General features: G+C 39.4%; 1 protein-coding gene and 1 long non-coding RNA gene across 2 annotated transcripts; both read right to left on the bottom strand.

Annotated features, from left to right (window-relative positions):
• Nucleotides 1-4,636: 4,636 nt before the first annotated feature.
• Nucleotides 4,637-7,744, bottom strand: LOC140165327 (uncharacterized). The gene is made up of 3 exons (XR_011860681.1): nucleotides 7,655-7,744; nucleotides 5,681-5,779; nucleotides 4,637-4,773 (listed from the first exon to the last, which is right to left on the bottom strand). It is a non-coding gene; the product is annotated as an uncharacterized lncRNA (long non-coding RNA).
• Nucleotides 7,745-9,656: 1,912 nt separating this feature from the next.
• On the bottom strand, nucleotides 9,657-17,457 carry LOC140166665 (D-aspartate oxidase-like). Its single transcript, XM_072190163.1, has 7 exons — nucleotides 17,138-17,457; nucleotides 16,384-16,498; nucleotides 13,763-13,851; nucleotides 13,075-13,140; nucleotides 11,332-11,386; nucleotides 10,730-10,831; nucleotides 9,657-9,731 (listed from the first exon to the last, which is right to left on the bottom strand). The coding sequence occupies exons 1-7, from the start codon at nucleotides 17,326-17,328 to the stop codon at nucleotides 9,657-9,659; spliced, it is 693 nt and encodes a 230-aa protein (XP_072046264.1). The 5' UTR covers nucleotides 17,329-17,457.
• Nucleotides 17,458-17,979: the final 522 nt, after the last annotated feature.

The following is a 17,979-nucleotide window of genomic DNA, read 5'->3' as shown; positions in this document are numbered from 1 at the left end:
AAAGGTCATGATAACGTTTCATAACGTTTTGTATGAAAACACACTACAACAATATTTTTAAATGTTTTCAAAAAATGTTATTGTAAACTATTTTTGCAAACATTTTTGCCAAATATTGTGTCAATACTTAAATAACATTATGTTAAAATATTTGAACCCAGCAAACACAGAAATGTTCTTAAAATGTTTTTTCAAAACCTTTTAATAACATTTAAATGTCGGGTTATATAAAGGTCATGAAAACGTTTTTAAAACGTTATTGAAAATATTTTAGGCAAACATTTTTCGCAAAATATTTTTCAACCCCAAAATAACATTCTGTTTAGAATGTTTTGTATCAAGTTTTCAAGAATGTTTTTGGAATGTTATTAAAACGTTTTTATACCCTTTATATAACCCGACATTTAAACGTTTTCTGTAAAACATATTTGTTTGCTGAGCAGTAGATTATCAAAAAAATGTTTTTTTAAGGTTATGAAAACGTTTTATACTCTTAATATACCCTTTATATAACCGTTTTTACCATTTAAACGTTTTCTGACAATCTTTTCTAACCTTTTGCGAATGATGTCGAAAACGTTTTGTGTTTGCTGGGGAGCATCCCCCCTGGTAAAGTATTAAAATATATAAATCCCCCCTCCCCCCGGATCTACGCCTATGTTTACTGGTCACTATTTCTGGAGGTAATTTTACATCGATCTGGCTGTTGATAATCTTGTGAAAGTTGGTGAGGCCCCGGGGGAGCCACTCCCTATCTGAAATGGCAGGGATGTGCCTCGGCCATGTTAAAAGTAGGGGGCATTCAGGTCAAATGTACAATTACAAAAATATGGGGTCATTCAGTACACAACCTGAATAAAAATGGGGTCATTCGGTATGAAACTTTGAAAAAAGGATGGTCATTGGGGTAACAAAAAGTAAAATGGGAGTCAGTCATTGAGTACAGGTTTTGCCAAAAGAGTATCATTAAGTACACATAAATAAGTGCCAAACTGCGTAAAAACAACTTGGCCACCTTGGAAATGTGAAAAATCTCATTATTTCTGGAGGAAAACACAAATACCACCTAAATTTGGGAATTAAAAGGGTGGTCATTGGGTATAGCAGGAAATAGAAAAGGGGGTCATTGAGTACATGAATTTTTTTAAAGGGGGTCATTGGGTACAAGCTGGTTTGAAAAAGGGGGTCTATCCCGAGGCACATGATGCATATCTGTCATGGAAGTGCCCCCAGGGGGTGAGGCGTTGTATGTATCTCCTTTCCTCCAGGGTTGGTAGGCCAAGTTGTTGAAGAAGGGTGGTGACAGAAGTTGTATTGTCCCAGCTATAAGTGTTAGTGATGAAGCGTGCTGCTCGTCGCTGGACCATTTCAATCTTGTGTTTATTGGTGGCAGTGAACGGATCCCAACTGATCAGGGGCTATTTTAACGTGCTTCCTGGCACGTTCGTGCAGTGAGATTAAAAATCCGTGCAGTGACAATTGAAAATCCGTGCTTAACATATACAGTTGAGATGCTTGTAGAGCCTTTCTTACGCCAACTTTCAGGTAAAATATCAAATTTTTCTCGCGCTTTTGAGGGCACTCAACACTTCATCGACACTTCAGCATTCCTTTTCGTGATAACCATTTCACATGGCCCAATGCATATAAAAACAGTTTAGGAACCGATATTTCAAAGTTCTTTTATACAAACCAAAACTAAGACTTAGCACTTTTTGAAATTGACTGACCAATTCCTGCACATCGTCGGTTGCTTCCGATGTTAGAGCAGGCTTATAGATGGCGCTGTTAGGACTTGGTCGTAAATATGCGGAAGAAAGTAGTTCTCCACGTCTCTGTTGAGTGTTTTGTGCCCCTCTTTCTTATCCAGATGGCTTCTTGTATGTGTCTCCTCTTTCTGTTCTGTTCTCTGTCTTCCTCCCATCCGATTTCATGGTTTTGTTCAGCTACGTGGTCTAGCAGATATATTCTCCCCGTAACGGAGACCTGTCCCCGGGACCTGTCTTTGCGCTCTGGTGAATGCTTTCTTTGAAGCTTTATGATCAGCTTCTGTTTTGTGTTCTTTGAGTCGGGTACCAAAAAGTCTCGATGTTTCTCCAATATATGATTTATCACAGTTGAGGCAAGGGATTTAGTAAACACAGTACGACGGTTAAGTTGCACGTTGGTCTGAGTGAGTAGGCCCACGTCTGTAACAAGGGGCGGATCCAAATTTTACGGCAAATACGACCCTTTTAATCATTCGGGGGTCCCCTCAGATTCAGAAACTGTGCAAATATGCGAGTCAAAATCGTAGAACAAACATGTCCCCTTTTTTTTTATAGAGGAGGTGGCATTTCCCCGATCTGCTTTTGACCGTGTAAACAAACAACAACCCTTATTAATATTTTGACGACGTATAAACTCTTATTTTGAATGAACTTCATGAAAGTGCTGAAACCCGAAAGTACAAGCCTAATTTAATAGATTACTATAATATTTTGCTCAATATGTTGAGTGATTAAATGAATAATACATGTAATAATACTATTATAAATGAAACGAAGAACCTTGATCAAAATTTATGTGCATAAAATGTACGTATTATGTAAAATGGAAACTAAAACACAACATTAATGTTGTTATTTTAATACATCACAACAATAAATTATTTCATGATAATTATGTTCACGATTCATCTGTTATACTGTACCGGTACTATAAACATCTCGCAAAATGCATGATATTGTACATAAATTTCAATCAAGCGATAAATCAGTATTGATGCATTTTAATCATGACATATCTTGACGCATGAAAGAGTTTGTACTTTGTCTAAAAGTACAAAGTGTCTAACAAGAACTGTCTTTAAAAAAAAACGCAGTTAAAAGCTAAGCTAAGGGGTTAACTACTGTAGCTAAAAAGTTAACTACTAATATCATAGCTATATGTCAGTGGCAGACTTGTACCCGAGTCCAGCTTGTCCGAGTCCGAGCCGAGCCGAGTCCATTTGTATCCGAGTCCGAGCCAAGTCCGAGTCCTTTTGTTCGAGTCCAAGTCCGGGGGTGCCGAGTCCGAGCCAAGTCCGAGTTCAACAAAAATAAGACCAAAGTCCGGACTCGAGTCCGGACTCGGTCAGAGTCCGTGCCCGGAGGTGGGGGCGGCGGGGGGTCATTCAACTTTAATGTGACATGTATCTGCCTACTGGCATTGCTTAGTAGGAGCCTATTAATTTTGTATAAAAAAGGGGTCATTGGGTACAACAAAATGAAAAAGGGGTCATTGGGTATAACATTTTGAAAGAAGGGGGTCATTTGGTATAACATTTTGAAAAAATGGGTCATTATTTCCGAAAATGGAGCAAAATTTTATATTTTGTTTCAAATTTGAAAATTTACAATACAAATGTGCTGAAAAAAAAGAATATTTCAAAGTTTCTGCATATTTTTATAGCATTTTGATGATAAAATTGTAGAAAAAGAAGGTCATTGACCAAAGGTCACTCACTATGTCCACCACACCATACACCGCTCTCCCTATACACACCTACCCTACCCACCCCACCACTCAACCCAACTCAACCATCCAACTGTACACACTTTAATTCTTCAAAGACCCATAAACAGGTAACTCCTGTTTGACACCACCAGATTTAGCTAGATTTCACCCGAGCTAGCTCGGTACATTAGGTGCTAAAAAGTCACGTACACACTTAAAATATTATTTACACACAATAAATTGAGCGGTTACATTTATTTTATAACGAAATGGTATACTTTGGAAAGCTGACCTTTGACCTTTTTGGTAATAACATTCTATAATAAAAGACAAAGATAAAAAGACTAGTTTGCGTCTGACGTCATCAGTCAATCAAACTCTAGCACGGTTTGTTTACAAGTGTCGTGATGATATGAGTTGCTGAAAGCGGCGGTAAAACCGGGAGCCTTATTGTTAATTTAGCACCTACAAACATACCAACCATCTCAAAAGTTAGGTCTTTATAGTAGGAAACTTTCTCTCGCGAACGCACCATGTCAACAATGCCTAGGAAAGTTGCTTTTTGCCTTGTAAAAGTACGTAATTTTTCGCCATTCTCTGCTATTCCTTTTCTCCGATCAGCACCAGATAAATCGACCTACCTTGTGCCCGCTATTAACCAATCAAGGATCATAGAGAATTTGATTGACAGTGACGTCAGACGCAAACTAGTCTTTTTATCTCTGTTAAACTGTGACATTTTCTGAATCCTTGTGACCAGTGGAATACATTAATAATGTTGCATGGGAAGCCACCGTTTGCACTAGACTATAGCGTCTTTCACTTTCAAGAAGATGTGTGTGTTTGGAAAAAATAATTCAAAACAAATTGTGTTAACTTACAAAATATCAGAAAGACAACAATTCCACACATTTTCAGTTATATTTACACTATTTTGTGAACGTAACCATTGGGGTGGCGCCGGCCCCTGGAAAGTCACTTCGTGTGATCGAATAATACTGGGCCGAGATTTTTCATAGCGATAGTAAAAAGTGCTTCTGTTCCGTTCGCAAAATCGTATCGTCATGCAATTTTCTGTGAATATCTAGAAACATGTCTCATATTTCACCAAAAGACCCCTATTTTTAGCCTTTACCCTAATCTTATATCCCGGTCTTATATACATCATTTCATTTACAACTTCGAAGGAAAGTTTGACAGATCTTGTAGACATAGTCTAACCAGCTCAGTCGCATCTAGCGCACATCCCCAATGAAGTGCTATCCCTGAACCGCCGTGACCGTAATTATGTACGACCTGAAAAGAACAGAAACATGTATGAAGAAAATATGTCAATATTATATATATGAAAAAATAAATTTTTATTTTTATATATTGACAAATTAAAACAATGCATATCGCGAATTAATATACGTGTTTATGTAATATTTTTTATGAATCAATGTTCATTTAATAATAGTTTATGAATTATTGTAAATTGTACAAATGTATTCTCATGAGAATTTTGCCATAGGTTTGCGTGGCTAAACAAACACCGTGAATTTAGTGCAACCCCCTATTTGAACGTATAAAAATTTAAAGAACAGACCTTCCAGAATAGGTAGTCGTTACTCTGAGTTTCATGCCTAAAAGTGTAATCGTCAGACAACACGATGAAATGCTTTGGAGGGACTACCATCTCTTGGGGATGTGAACGAACATACATTCCATGGTGTCAACACAGCCAAAGTCTATCCCAGAGTCAGTCTGTCTATCGGAGCATAATAACAACGTTTTACTCATAGTTAGACTATCTTTTGAATAAAGTGCTCAATTCTAAAAGGGAGAGCGTATAAAAATTTAGAGAGTCAAACTTCTCCAACATTGACTAAAATGGCAAGATAGTCACATTTGGTCCCTTCACTTGCACAGTATGTTAGCACCTGAGACGAATATTCGTCTCAGGTTAGCACATCTATACTTTCCAGAAAAATGCAAAAAGATTGTTGATGATTTGGCGTGTGGGTGGGGGTGTGTGTGGTGCGTGTGGGGGTGGGAGTGTGTGGGGGTGGGTGGGTGTGGGGGTAAGGGTCTGTGGTGGGGGTGGTTGTGTGTGTGTGTGGGGTGGGGGTGTGTGGGGTGGGGGTGTGTGTGTGTGTGATTTACTAAATCACTGACATTGTACATGGCCGGCTGTAAGATAATATCTTTCTGAAGTACCTACCGGTAATATATGCAATCCAAACTTCATATTTTCTCTCGCTAACCGAACAGATGTTCTTCCTGGCCTCAAACCGGACCATCCTCCAATAATTTCTGCATTCTTGGGAAGACATGATAATGTAAAATTTAAATTAAAGCCATAATATACGATTTCTGTCACGTCGTAATGTTGTTATTTCTTTCTCAAAAACAGTGGCGTAACTAGACTTTCGCAATCGAGGGGGCAGCCAGGGGACAATTGGCAAAGGGGGAGGGTGTTGCAAAAGGGCGAAGGAGGTACATGTAGAATGATATAGAGACTGTTGACTGTATAAATTAAATTACTGCTCAAGCAACTCAACAATTCATTTAGGGACGCACCGTTAGACTTCAAGGGGGGATTAGGAAGTTGGGGTCGGGGAATTTTTTTTCGCCGCCGCGGCAAGTTTTTTTTTATAATTTTATGCATTTATACATAGTTAGGTGGGGAAAGGTGGTTTTTTTTAGTGTTAGTGGGGAAAGTTTTTTTTGCTCATATAGTGGGGGAAGCTTTTTTCCTTCAAAACTTCCTAACCCCAACCTTGAAGTCTATAATTAAAGACAGAGATAAAAAGAATTTATCGCGTCTGACGTCATCTGCCAATCAAACTCGAGCAGGTTTGTTTACAAATGTCGTGATGATGACTTGCTGAACGCGCCGGCGGTATAACCGGGCGCCTTATTATTAATTTTGCACCTACAAACATGCAAACCATCTCAAAAGTTAGGTCTTTATAGTAGGAAACTTTCTTTTGCGAAGGCACCATGTCAACAATGCCTAGAAAAGCTGCTTTTTGCCTTGTAAAAGTACGTATTTTTTCGCCATTTGCTGTTATTCCTTTTCTCCGATCAGCACCAGATAGATCGGTCTTCCTTTACTCGCTATTAACCTGTGTAAACCAATCAAGGATCGTAATTGACATCAGACACGATAAATTTGTTTTATCTCTGTCTTTAATTATAATGGTGCGTCCCTTACGTGGACATAAGATATAGTCTATATCTTTGTACTTTAATCAAGTAGGGTATTTTACCGTCTCCTTTACCGTCTCAAGAGTAGATCTACTACAGTTGTGACAACGCGCGCGTATACAGCGCGTTAACAGTGCATAGTGCTGCGTCTCTGCTGCAGGTATGCGTGCCTACAAAGTCAGCACAATGTGTGCGTCCGCGTCTGTACTTTGTACTTTAGAGTGGACTGACTGTATACATGTAATGCTACATCAAATGTAATTTAATTTCTCAGATTAAACAACCAATTTTTGTGTTGGAAATTTCACCAATAGAGATAAAGTCAATTCTCGCGTTTCACAATACGATGCGCCTCCAGCGGTCGCTGGGTCGAGGCCAAAATACGCAGTGCATCATGGGAAAATGAGTCGACATCCAAAGCCCGCGTAATACGAATACAATACATGAACATGCATCATTGTGGGTTTAAATGTCATTATAATGATGTTGCATGCGAATACACACTAAAACAACAATTTACAACTATAGATCCATTTTCTATCTATTGATCACAGGGAATCTTTCGTGGAGCTGTTTTCAAAATATTTATTATCACACTCGCGTGAGAATTCAATAGCAGCTAGAACGGCGATGTCGACTCTGGGGTCGAAAATTTGACTGCCAAAAGCAACCGCTGGCGGCGCATCGTATTGTGAAACGCGAGAATTGATGAAAATGATTTGAAATGATATGAAGGTAATATTTGATGTTGCAGCCTTTCATCTTCTTATTAGGACAACTTGTCGCGTGACAAAAACATTATTCAAGAGTCAAAAAGGTAGTAATTGTGGTATAATGTGCCTTCGTATCTGCCAAAAAGATATTTCGATTTATCCATTGGTCTACGTTATTAACCATTGCACTGTGCCAATTAAAACAGCAACTCAGTCATGGTAATTTATTAATTAGAAAAGATATCATAATCCAGTTATATAACTATGCCTACCTTTAAACTTGGAACAAGTTTGCAGCAACGGTTATAAATATCGATACTGACATCGCGACGGATGTCTGTATCCCAGTTTCCAAAATCTCGCGTTGTACCTAAAACAACATGGCCAGACCTACGAAGAAAGTTAAATAGGGGGTTAGTCAAAGCATAAATTTGCTGACCTGGGAGCTTTCGGAAAGTATCAGTATCACCATGATCACTATTCCTTTTCTCTCGGTTGATGGACTAGTGAATGATGCTTAATTACCAAGATTACTGGTCAGAGACCAGGCGGCGGATGACATGATCGAGCCGGCAACTCGTGAAACCGCCCGGCCGTATGGCATTTTCCATATACTCGGTTAGTTTTGTGGGGTTCATTATCGAACCCCAACGGTTTTAGCTTGTATTTATATTATTTATCAACATAGGCCTATTTGTTTGTGATATTTCAAGCGTTTTAAAATTTCAAAATAATCCCATTCAATTACACGGTTGACGATGAAAATTTACTGAATTTAGAGAATGCACGTCATCCACCACCTGTCAGAGACCGCCGTACCGTGACGTTAGTCACATGTCTCGCACCTACTATGGAGTTGTAAACTCTGGAAAGTTTATGGCGGCCCTGGTCCCGACCCAGGGTCCTTTTATCTTTTCAGTTTCTGTTTCCGTATCCGTATTCGTTTTCGCATTGTTATTCTGAAGTGTTAGTCTGCTAGGTGTGACCAATCTTTTAGTCTAGCCTTTTGTTAGTTACCAATAGTTTGAAGCAAGTGAATGTCTGTTTTCGTTTTTGGTAAGTTATGTTAATTTCTGATATGAAAACCTAAGATGAGAGGGTTGGAAGAAGAGTCTAAATTTTACGGTCCAAAATTCGCGATAAGTTGTACGGCTTCAATTGACTTGCGTTTGGTGTATATGTACTTACGCCTGGGGGAGGAGGAAGCAAAATAAGGAGATAGACGTTGATACGAGTGAAGGGCGACACCGCGGCTCTGCACAGGCCCGTAGCCAGGATTTATTGGGGCGCGACAGGCCCATAAGCGGTCCTTTTGTTATTTTAGGGCTTATTTTCAACGTTTTTACCAGAAAAAATATGAATCGATTTAACAACATCAAAGACGAGAGGGCGCTAGGCCATTAAAAACACCGGTGTTCCATAATCTTGTCTCTCCAGCCTTTATTGACACAGGCATCCACGTCCTCTGTTGAAATAAGCTGATTGGTACTTCAAAGTTAACAATGAATTCAAGTTACAGATCAACTCACTTAATCCCTTGCATTTTCATTTCTGAACAATAGACTTACGAAAACTGAAAAGATAAAAAGACCCTCAGTCACTTTTGTTAAATCAAAATCGTATCAACCAAAAACTGATCTGAAACAGTAAAATATGTCAACAATATCAATTTTTAATAATTTGCCATAAAATTTGTATTGTATCGCGAATTTAAAAAAAAAATCAAAATTATTTGATATCGGAAGGACTTTCCTCGTATTCAGAATACAATTTGCTGTGTTTGCTGTGCTCTTTGTCAGTCCTGCAAAAAATGCTGTGCAAACGTCGCTATCCGAACCTTTAAGCATTAAGTCAGGGGTAATTAGACTAGCCGTTTCGCAGTATTGCTTTACCTAAGATGGACTATACTTACTTTGGTGTCACATTTGTAACCACACCATTTTCAGAATTCTCTGACTTTGCGTAAAACTTTTGCCAAGGTGCACGAACCTATTAAAGGAAAAAACGACGCACATTATTGTTTCCTGAAAAAACCTCAAAACATATATGAAGGATTGGACCTATATAAACAAATGACAACTACCGTAATCTCAGTAACAAGTGTCATCATCCCAAAAAGCAAACATAGTTATGATGCTCACTGGAAAGCTAAGTTTCTCAAAAATGATTACTTGTATTAACAAAGTTGTTCGTCTTTTGTCGTAGCCAAAACGATTATATAGTCTCGTTTCTAATGGTTTACGATCCTAAAATCCTCATGTTGCTGCACCGCAGTCATAGTTGCAATGCTGTTTCATATTCGAGACCATCTTTTGATGGTTTCTTCTCGGGGACGGAGACCTTGTTCATCTGCATTACATGAAGCCATTTGTGAGCGGAATAGAATGAATTCGGGATCGCGTATGCACTTATGGTTTTAGAGGTTCCATAGTTAAAGGAGTATTTCGTGATCCTAGCATCCTCTTTTTATGACATTTTTTAGTACATATCCACGAAAAAAGCCTATTCCGAAAATTTCAGTTGATTCCGATTTTGCGTTTGCGAGTTATGCATGATTATGTGTATTACACTGCTCCATAGACAATGCGTTGTAATTTCGTTCTGGTGCACCAGAACGAAATTCAAATTTCACGATATCTTAGCTAAACGAATTAATCTGCAAGAGATATTTTGTACATAAACATTATGTAGCCAGAGGTTTCCAGCGATATAAAAATCTCAACTTTTTTTGAGAAAAGTGGGGGATGAGGCTGTGGATCACGAAGTGCCCCTTTAAATGGATCTTATCGCCTATTTCCATATGGATTCTTCTTCAGTAATAAGTCTGAATTCATTTCCGTTCTTTCGGGTGTGCCCCAAGGCTCAGTCCTTGTGCCTTTGCTTTTCAATTTAAATAAGTGATCTTCATCTGCACCTTCAAAATCGTTCAGAACACTGACGGATGTTGTCACTGTGAAGAAAAACAAAATCGGCCACTCTGCATTGGTAGTCTGAGAACTATATACATGTGCTCAACCGGAATCCTCATAAATATCTAGTTAGGGACCGTTCACAAACACTTGATGCAAAAAAAATTCATTGCCATCCCCCTTTCAGATCTCAAAATCTCAGGCCCCCCTTTTTGACGTGAAAATTGTACAGAAAAGCATATAAACTCAATTTTCCCGAGAAAATTTGTGGTCATTTTTGTTCAGGGCCCCCTTAGGAGGGTCAAAACTTTTAAGAGCCCCATTTTGCATCACGCCCCCCCTAACAAGTGTTTGTGAACGGTCTCTTATGTCCATATCACGCCGTAAAAACAGATTCCATATATTTTAAATCAACAATAAATTATTCTCAAATCATACCTTAACCATTGGCCCCTTTATAGCAGTAACCTCTTCGTCGTTTACCAGATGATATGCGTTGACGCCAGAGCAATTCACTACAACATCAAAGATCTTGTCCAACTTGAAAGAGATAGGATAAGCAAACATGAAAGTTTGAATTAGGACCAGACCTAGTGCAAAACCTGGATTGCAAATTTGGATGTTGCAAATTTGCAGTGCCCCTTTGGGTCAAGCAGTCAAGTTAGCTCAATATATAAGGCGTTCGATTATGGTGCGAGAGGTTGCGGGTTCGAACCCTGGCGGTGCCTAGTATGATCTCGTGGAAAATTGAGTTAGCTTGAAATTCCCCTGGACAAGGAACTTACTGCTAATTGTCTCGTTGTAACCCGTACGAAACTCGGGGAGCTGATCCTGGTTGGGAATATTATTTGTGGAATGTCTAGGGTGTGCGCTCTTGTAGCAGCAAAGTCCCTGAATTGTTGTTAAATGGTTTATGGAATAATGTGGGACCGTAGTGGTCAGCGTTAACCTGTAAAGTGTGGTGAGGCTTGTGGATCAACGTCTGTGCGTTGTTTTTGGTTAAACGATGATTAATATAGAAAGTCTTTAGTTGTGATTACCTCTCCAATGGAATAGATTCGACGACACTGAATTTTACCTCCTTTCTGTTGAAATCTGTAAAAACCAAACAATGTAGAGGCTCAACCTTCATATAATTTACCTTTTCGGTGAATCCCATAAGCCTTTGCGAGTACACCTGAGATGTCGTTATTTGACGTCACGCCGACTTGTAATGCACAGAACGATGTTCGCTAAACGATGTGCACATCGGCGCAGGGGCGTGACGTCAAATGACGACATCTCGGGTGTACTTGCAAAGGCTCATGGGATTTACCGAAAAGGTCAATGGAAAGACGTTGTTCAGTTTACCTTGATAGTGAGCAGGCGACTTGAGAGTGAGCTTCGTGCAGATCAGCAATAACTCGATTTTAATACCTGCAATCTTGTGTCTTGAATAGCAAACAGTGCTAAGTAATTTAGCTGACAATCGCTGATGTGATTCGCGAATGCATTAATTACCTTAAAGGGCAGGTCTATTGCAAAAACAACATGATATCATTGGCAAGCTAATATTATGAGGACAATTAAAATGACTCCTTTTTTGAGAAAATAAGACGTTTAAAATTGATATTCCGCATAAACCAACTTAAGCAGTGAGTTCCTTCGAACGAGACAGATTTGGCCTAGAAAAAAGGTGATGTCATGAAATGAGATGTGCCCGCTTTGAGAAAAGGGACTATAAACGCTCTCAATGGACAGAACGTATACTGTTGTTGTTCACAGAAAAACTCCTAATTAAGTATTACAAATTTAATGGTTTTTTAAACATATGGATAAAATCAGCCGCTTCTTTTTTTTATATATTAGTAAATTGTGATATTACAAATCATATGTATATCAATATCATGAGAAATATTAGGCCTAAAAAATAAATACATAATTTGAGCTTAGAATTTCATCTGAGACTAGCATACAAACCGTGTTAAGTCCACAAACTCACGTGTCTGATTTCCCTGTTTATTGCACTGCTATAGTTATTATAGTTTCAGTTGGATGAAATATTACAAAGCAAACGCATAGTAACAATACTGTGTGGGCTTTGTTCCCGAAATGAGAACAATAGTCTGCATATTGTTATGCAGCATTGTTATGGTAAATGATAGTACAACTCATTGTTGCTAATGTCAAACTTGTCAAAGTGATTGTGATTGTATGCATGATGAGAGCATGATATAGTGTCCGCTTCATTTACCTACGTCATCAGCCAAACGGGGGGGGGAACACGTACGTTTCAAACGGGGAAGAACACGTAGGCCTACGAGGATGAACTTTACCCACACAATATCTCCTGTTTCAGGAGAAATACGCATAAAAATTGCAACCAGTGTTAACTTGTAATGTAATAATTATTCTCTTCGAATAGTATAGAGATAAACTTGTTTTTGCAATAGACCTGCCCTTTTAAAAGTTCTTCGGACTGATTTCACGAATATTATATTGTAAAATTAAAGAGATTAAACCGGGTAGGAATTGTAAAGCGGGTTACCTTTGTCATTGGCAACAGATGGTCAGCGATTATTAGCTTAGAGATGAAATCAAAACTCGACCGGCGGTTGACCGCTGGTTCCGTCCGGTTTCTACTGTTCTATACAATGGAAACCGGACGGAAACGTGCGAAACCGATTTCATCCCTTAATAAACATGATAAACATGTTACAGATTTTTTGAGAATGCTTCATAAAGGTGCCGTATGTATTTTTGAGGTATGTTTTGCTGTTATGAATAAAAAAAATGTCTTTTACCTTTTTGTCAGCCAAGGCAAATACTTGGAACATTCAGTGACGATGGTATTAAAGGAAAAGCCATGCCTGAGATTAAAAGATGTGTTAAAACCGTCTTACCATTGATTGAATAAAATAATACTGACAAGAAGTAACAGATCCTCGTCAACTAGTTTGCACTATAGAATACAGTGTATTCAACACTCAACAGAGACGAGGGGAACTACTTTCTACCGCACATCTACGACCAACTCCTAACAGCGCCACCAACGTCAGCTCCAACCGGAAGCAGCCGTCAAGGTGCAGGAATTGGTCAGTCAATTTGAGAAAAGTGCTAAGTCTTAGCACGAAACTGTCATTGAGGTACGTAACATCAACCCAAAATATAGGATTTGTTTACAAGAATCTTTCAATTATCTGTTTTATTGACAATCCTGATGAACTTATTTGCGGATAGAATACAGTGTATTACAAGTCAGCGTGTACAATTCATGTTCCAAGTCATAATACACCGAAAGTCCAAGAAGTTGAACTTGAGCTGAATTTTATACATTCTATTGTCCCCCCCATTAAAATGCGCTTTCAGAAAAAGAAAACGCTCTCCTGTATTTAAAGCCATCCGTTCCTCGATCATCAACTGAATGGAAATTATTCATCTTTAAAATCACCTTTACGAAGATATATATATCTTTAATACAAATATACTCACGTGAATCCATAATCTACCGGGAAAACCGTTCGTATTTCTTTCCTAGAAATCCTTCGAAACCCAAGTACAATGTCCTTCCAAAAGGGTTCCTTGTCAGTACAATTAACAAACCAAACCAAAGAGTTATGACCCGGGAGTTATGACAAAAAGGCGAGAATCAAGGTCCGTTCATGCTAGCACCGCATTTGCGATGCGTTGATTTGCGATGCGGTGCGTTGCCGCACTGCATGCATCGTATTGCAAACTACTGCATTGCGATATCGCAATAAAGTTAAATACATTTTAACTTGGAAATGCGAAAGTAATCGATATATCGGCATCGCAAAGCAACGCATCGCAAATGGGGTGGTAGCATGAACGGACCTTAAGAGAGAGACTATATAAATTAAGATTCAGAGTCTCACCCTGCCACCAGCAGGGCCGTCGCTAGACCATTTTCTCAGGGGGGTGGCGGCAAGAATTATTTTTGCTGGTATATGGCCGGATTTACCTTTTGATGGTCCCTGGGCACGGCAACATGATTTGCCACATTTGGCTTTTCGGATAGAAGTTTTTCGAACTGTCCCCAGAATTCCTTTATCGGGAAAAGCGCATAAAAATGTGAAAAAGTGCGCATGTAGCGCGCGGAAATTTGCTATTTCAAAGCTAAAATTCAAAGGGGAATGTACCGGAGTCACTGAGCCAGGGATAAAATTTCCGAAACGTCCCACTTATCTGCTACTAAAGGAACATTATCGGGGCAAATGCGCGCAAAATTGCAATTTCAATACTAAAATGAACACAATTGAGGACAAATCGTGCCAAAGGAAGTTGCATAGGCCTTTCACAACTTTTGGTTAATTTATTCCCGGTATTTTGGTCCAATACACAAGTTTTATGCCGATTTTTCCAGGCATAGGAGGAGCTGATGCCCCAGCATTCATATACATTATAGAAAGAATGGAATTATAACTTTTTTGAGATTCGTGTTCATGTTGGAAAGGGAATTTCAAGGGTACGTCTCGCAGATCTACTCACAGAATAGCTTTACTGGGATAAATGCGCGCGAAGCGCGCGGCAACTTGGCATTTTAATACCAAATGAGCCAAAATGGGGTTAATTTTGGGCCTAAAATAGACCAAAAGGAAGATGCATGTCGTAAATTTTGTCACAACATATCTGTCGACTGAGCAGGAGGCAGGCGCGTAGCAAGCGGGGGGGCAGGGTGGACGAAGTCCATGGGCCCCGAGGGTTCAGGGGCCCTTGCACAAAAGCTCAAATTAAATAAGGGCTGATAGTGGAGAGCAGGGCCGGATTTACCATTGGGCATGTTGGGCCAGATGAACCAAAATTGCCCTATGCATCTTTCTTTTAACCTCAATAACATTATGTTTTTAGGCCAAAATAGGGCAAAATCGCGCGCATTCAAATAACGAAATTCAGGTTGATCTGGGACTAAAATAGTCTGAAATTGAATTTTTTCACGTGCTTTGCGCGCAAATGTCCTAGTAACATTGGAACAGAATATTTTAGTCCCCCTCTATATTATACGTAAACCAAAACTTGGCCAATGTCATGAGTGCACATGCCTTCCTCGGCACGTGAGTTCGGGGCCTCCAAATTGTGGCATGGCCCAGGGCCCCATAAGGTAAATCCCGCTCTGGTTAAAAGGGCCCATACTGCTCCTTGTCCATGGGCCCCTGATGCTCTAGCTACGCCCCTGGCAGGAGGAGAGGACTGACTTGCCACCCTGCCCTATGACTAATCTCAATTGGTGCTAATGACCAATGGCGACAGAACAACTTTATGGTACAAATGCGCGCGAAAAATTTTACCATATTGAAACTAAACTGGTAAAATATGGCGCAAAAGTGGAACCAATTTAATTAGCACTTTTGTGGCTAAAATGGCCACAAATGATGTTAATGGGGTTAATTTGGGCAGAAACCCATATTGTTGTGCATTCGTTTGAGTTCGGGTAAAAGGTGATTTTGGCCTTGAGTGAAGTAAGACTCGTAACAGATTTTCCCAATGTGCTAATAATAGACATTAACATTTCACCTTACATCACTTCCTGTGGGTTTTTCCCGTGATGTCATCATCTTTCTTTACAGTCTCAGGGAATTTCCTCTTGACATAGATAGTCTTGATAAATGATGTTGTTATTTCCATATAGCATGTATAGGGGATTTCCATCATTGCATGATTATACAGGTAACTTCCCCTATTTCATACAATTATACATGGTACATCACACTCACGACTATATGGGTTAGGGAGGGCTGATAAAGGATATGTTAAAGGGGCCCCCGCATTGCTCCTTGTCCATGGGCACCGAGTCTCTTGCTCGCTTGAGCGCGATGAGCCGGGGCGACGAGAGGCCAGCTTCTCCGTCATATTAAAAAAATCGTGCCCCCCCCCCCCCCCCCCCCCCCCGGCCCAACGATCAACTTCGGATTGACGCACTTGCCTACCCATAAACATACGCACCCCACAAACTTGGCTTGTTTTCTTCCACATTATGATTTAGGTTTATATGATTTATATTATTTTATAATTCTTGATGCCAGTGTGATATTGTAGACTTAAATCACATTGTTAGGTTATTATGAATATTCAAATGATAAACGGTACTGACTTACTTCTTTTTGGCTTGTGTGCAATTGATAACCGAGAACTAATTCAATACCAGCAAGTCCTGCGTCTTCAGAACGTAACAAGTCAGTCAAATGATCCCAAGTTGCTTGACCCCAACGCCTGTTAATGAATCGACAAAACACTGAATCTTATTGGAGATCTCTACGATGATCTTGCTTCTTTAAATTCTTAACAAACAAATAAACAAACAAACAAACAAACAAACAAAAAACAAAACAAAACAAAACAAAACAAAACAAAACAAAACAAAACAAAAAACATTTTCCGGCTTTCATCATTTTTTCCACATTGCAGTTTGCCCTTGTCATGCTCGTAACGACCCCAGAGGATGATTTAAGCACTTCCCAGCAAGTCTTGCGGTTAGCACAGCTGTGTGAGTGAACATGACACCACTGCCCGCCCACTGCATACACACGTGCATGGTTAAATTTGAATTTGGACAGATATATTTATAGCAAAAGCACCTTCAAAAGGTTGGTCGATTTCACATTTTATGTTATCTACAGAAGGTGTGAATTATCCTTCATGCATACATCACTTTAGATCTGAAATCGACCAAGTAATAATGACACACGGGCAATTCTAAAACACCATCTTTTGCACGGAGTTCAATGGGATTTGAAAAGTAAAGTGGCAGTTGAAACTCTAGTTATAACACTTTTACAGTGCATGATGGGGCTTCCTTAAATCATCCTCTGTAACGACCCCAAAACATAATAGTAGTACCCATATACTTACTTTATAAGGTCTTGGCGAGTCTGACCAGAAAGAACCGGAGACCATACTCCATTTGCTCCGTCCCCGGTAGTCTCGGGTGTAAACTTGTCGGCAATTATGGTGACTTCTACGTCGGGAATTTGCTCGATAATGCAAACGGCAGTGGAGAGACCAATCATACCGGCACCAATAACGCAAACTTTACGTTTCATGATTGAATAGCGCTGCTTTGACTATGAAACGCACAAGTCGCGATCGCGATGCGGTCGCGGGTCCGTAGATCGGTCCTTTGTTTCCCGGCTTTGTTTTCTGTATTTTTCTGTCACTCAAAATTCTGCAAAAGCTTGGATTCATTAGGAGAATTTTATGAACGAAGAATACACTCGAATGTCAAAAATAAATTGACCATCAACATGATCAAACAAATTTCACATGGCCTCAGTGGCAAACATTTAACAAATTCTTGTATTCGAAGTAGAACGTAGTATAATATGCTAAATCAAGCGCAACATAACATCAATTGAACCGTTTCAACGTACCATTTTCGCACTTTTACAACAACAAAGCATACCTTCATTATCATTTTTATTTTTATTCAGTTCTTCTCAAGTTCAAGTTTGCTCGACCACAATAAACGTTCAACGGTGAATGAAGCTTAATTGGGCTATTCCAGAAAATAGATGCACACCCCTATAGAGGAGTTCGGATTTCGGACTTTTGTCAAGTCGTGACTGTTGCAAATCCAGACTTTCAAAGTGCCCAAAGGCAAAAACAAATCCGGCAGAAATATAGTTCAAAATCAGAAATCCTGAATTTGAGAGCTAATTTTGGACATTTCCGTGATTTTTCCTTCATTTAATTGG

The sequence above is a fragment of the Amphiura filiformis genome, chromosome 12, assembly GCF_039555335.1.
Source record: "Amphiura filiformis chromosome 12, Afil_fr2py, whole genome shotgun sequence".
Classification (NCBI taxonomy): Eukaryota; Metazoa; Echinodermata; class Ophiuroidea; order Amphilepidida; family Amphiuridae; genus Amphiura; species Amphiura filiformis.
Note: the sequence above shows the minus strand (reverse complement) of the source record. Positions and strands in the feature narration are given on the sequence as shown.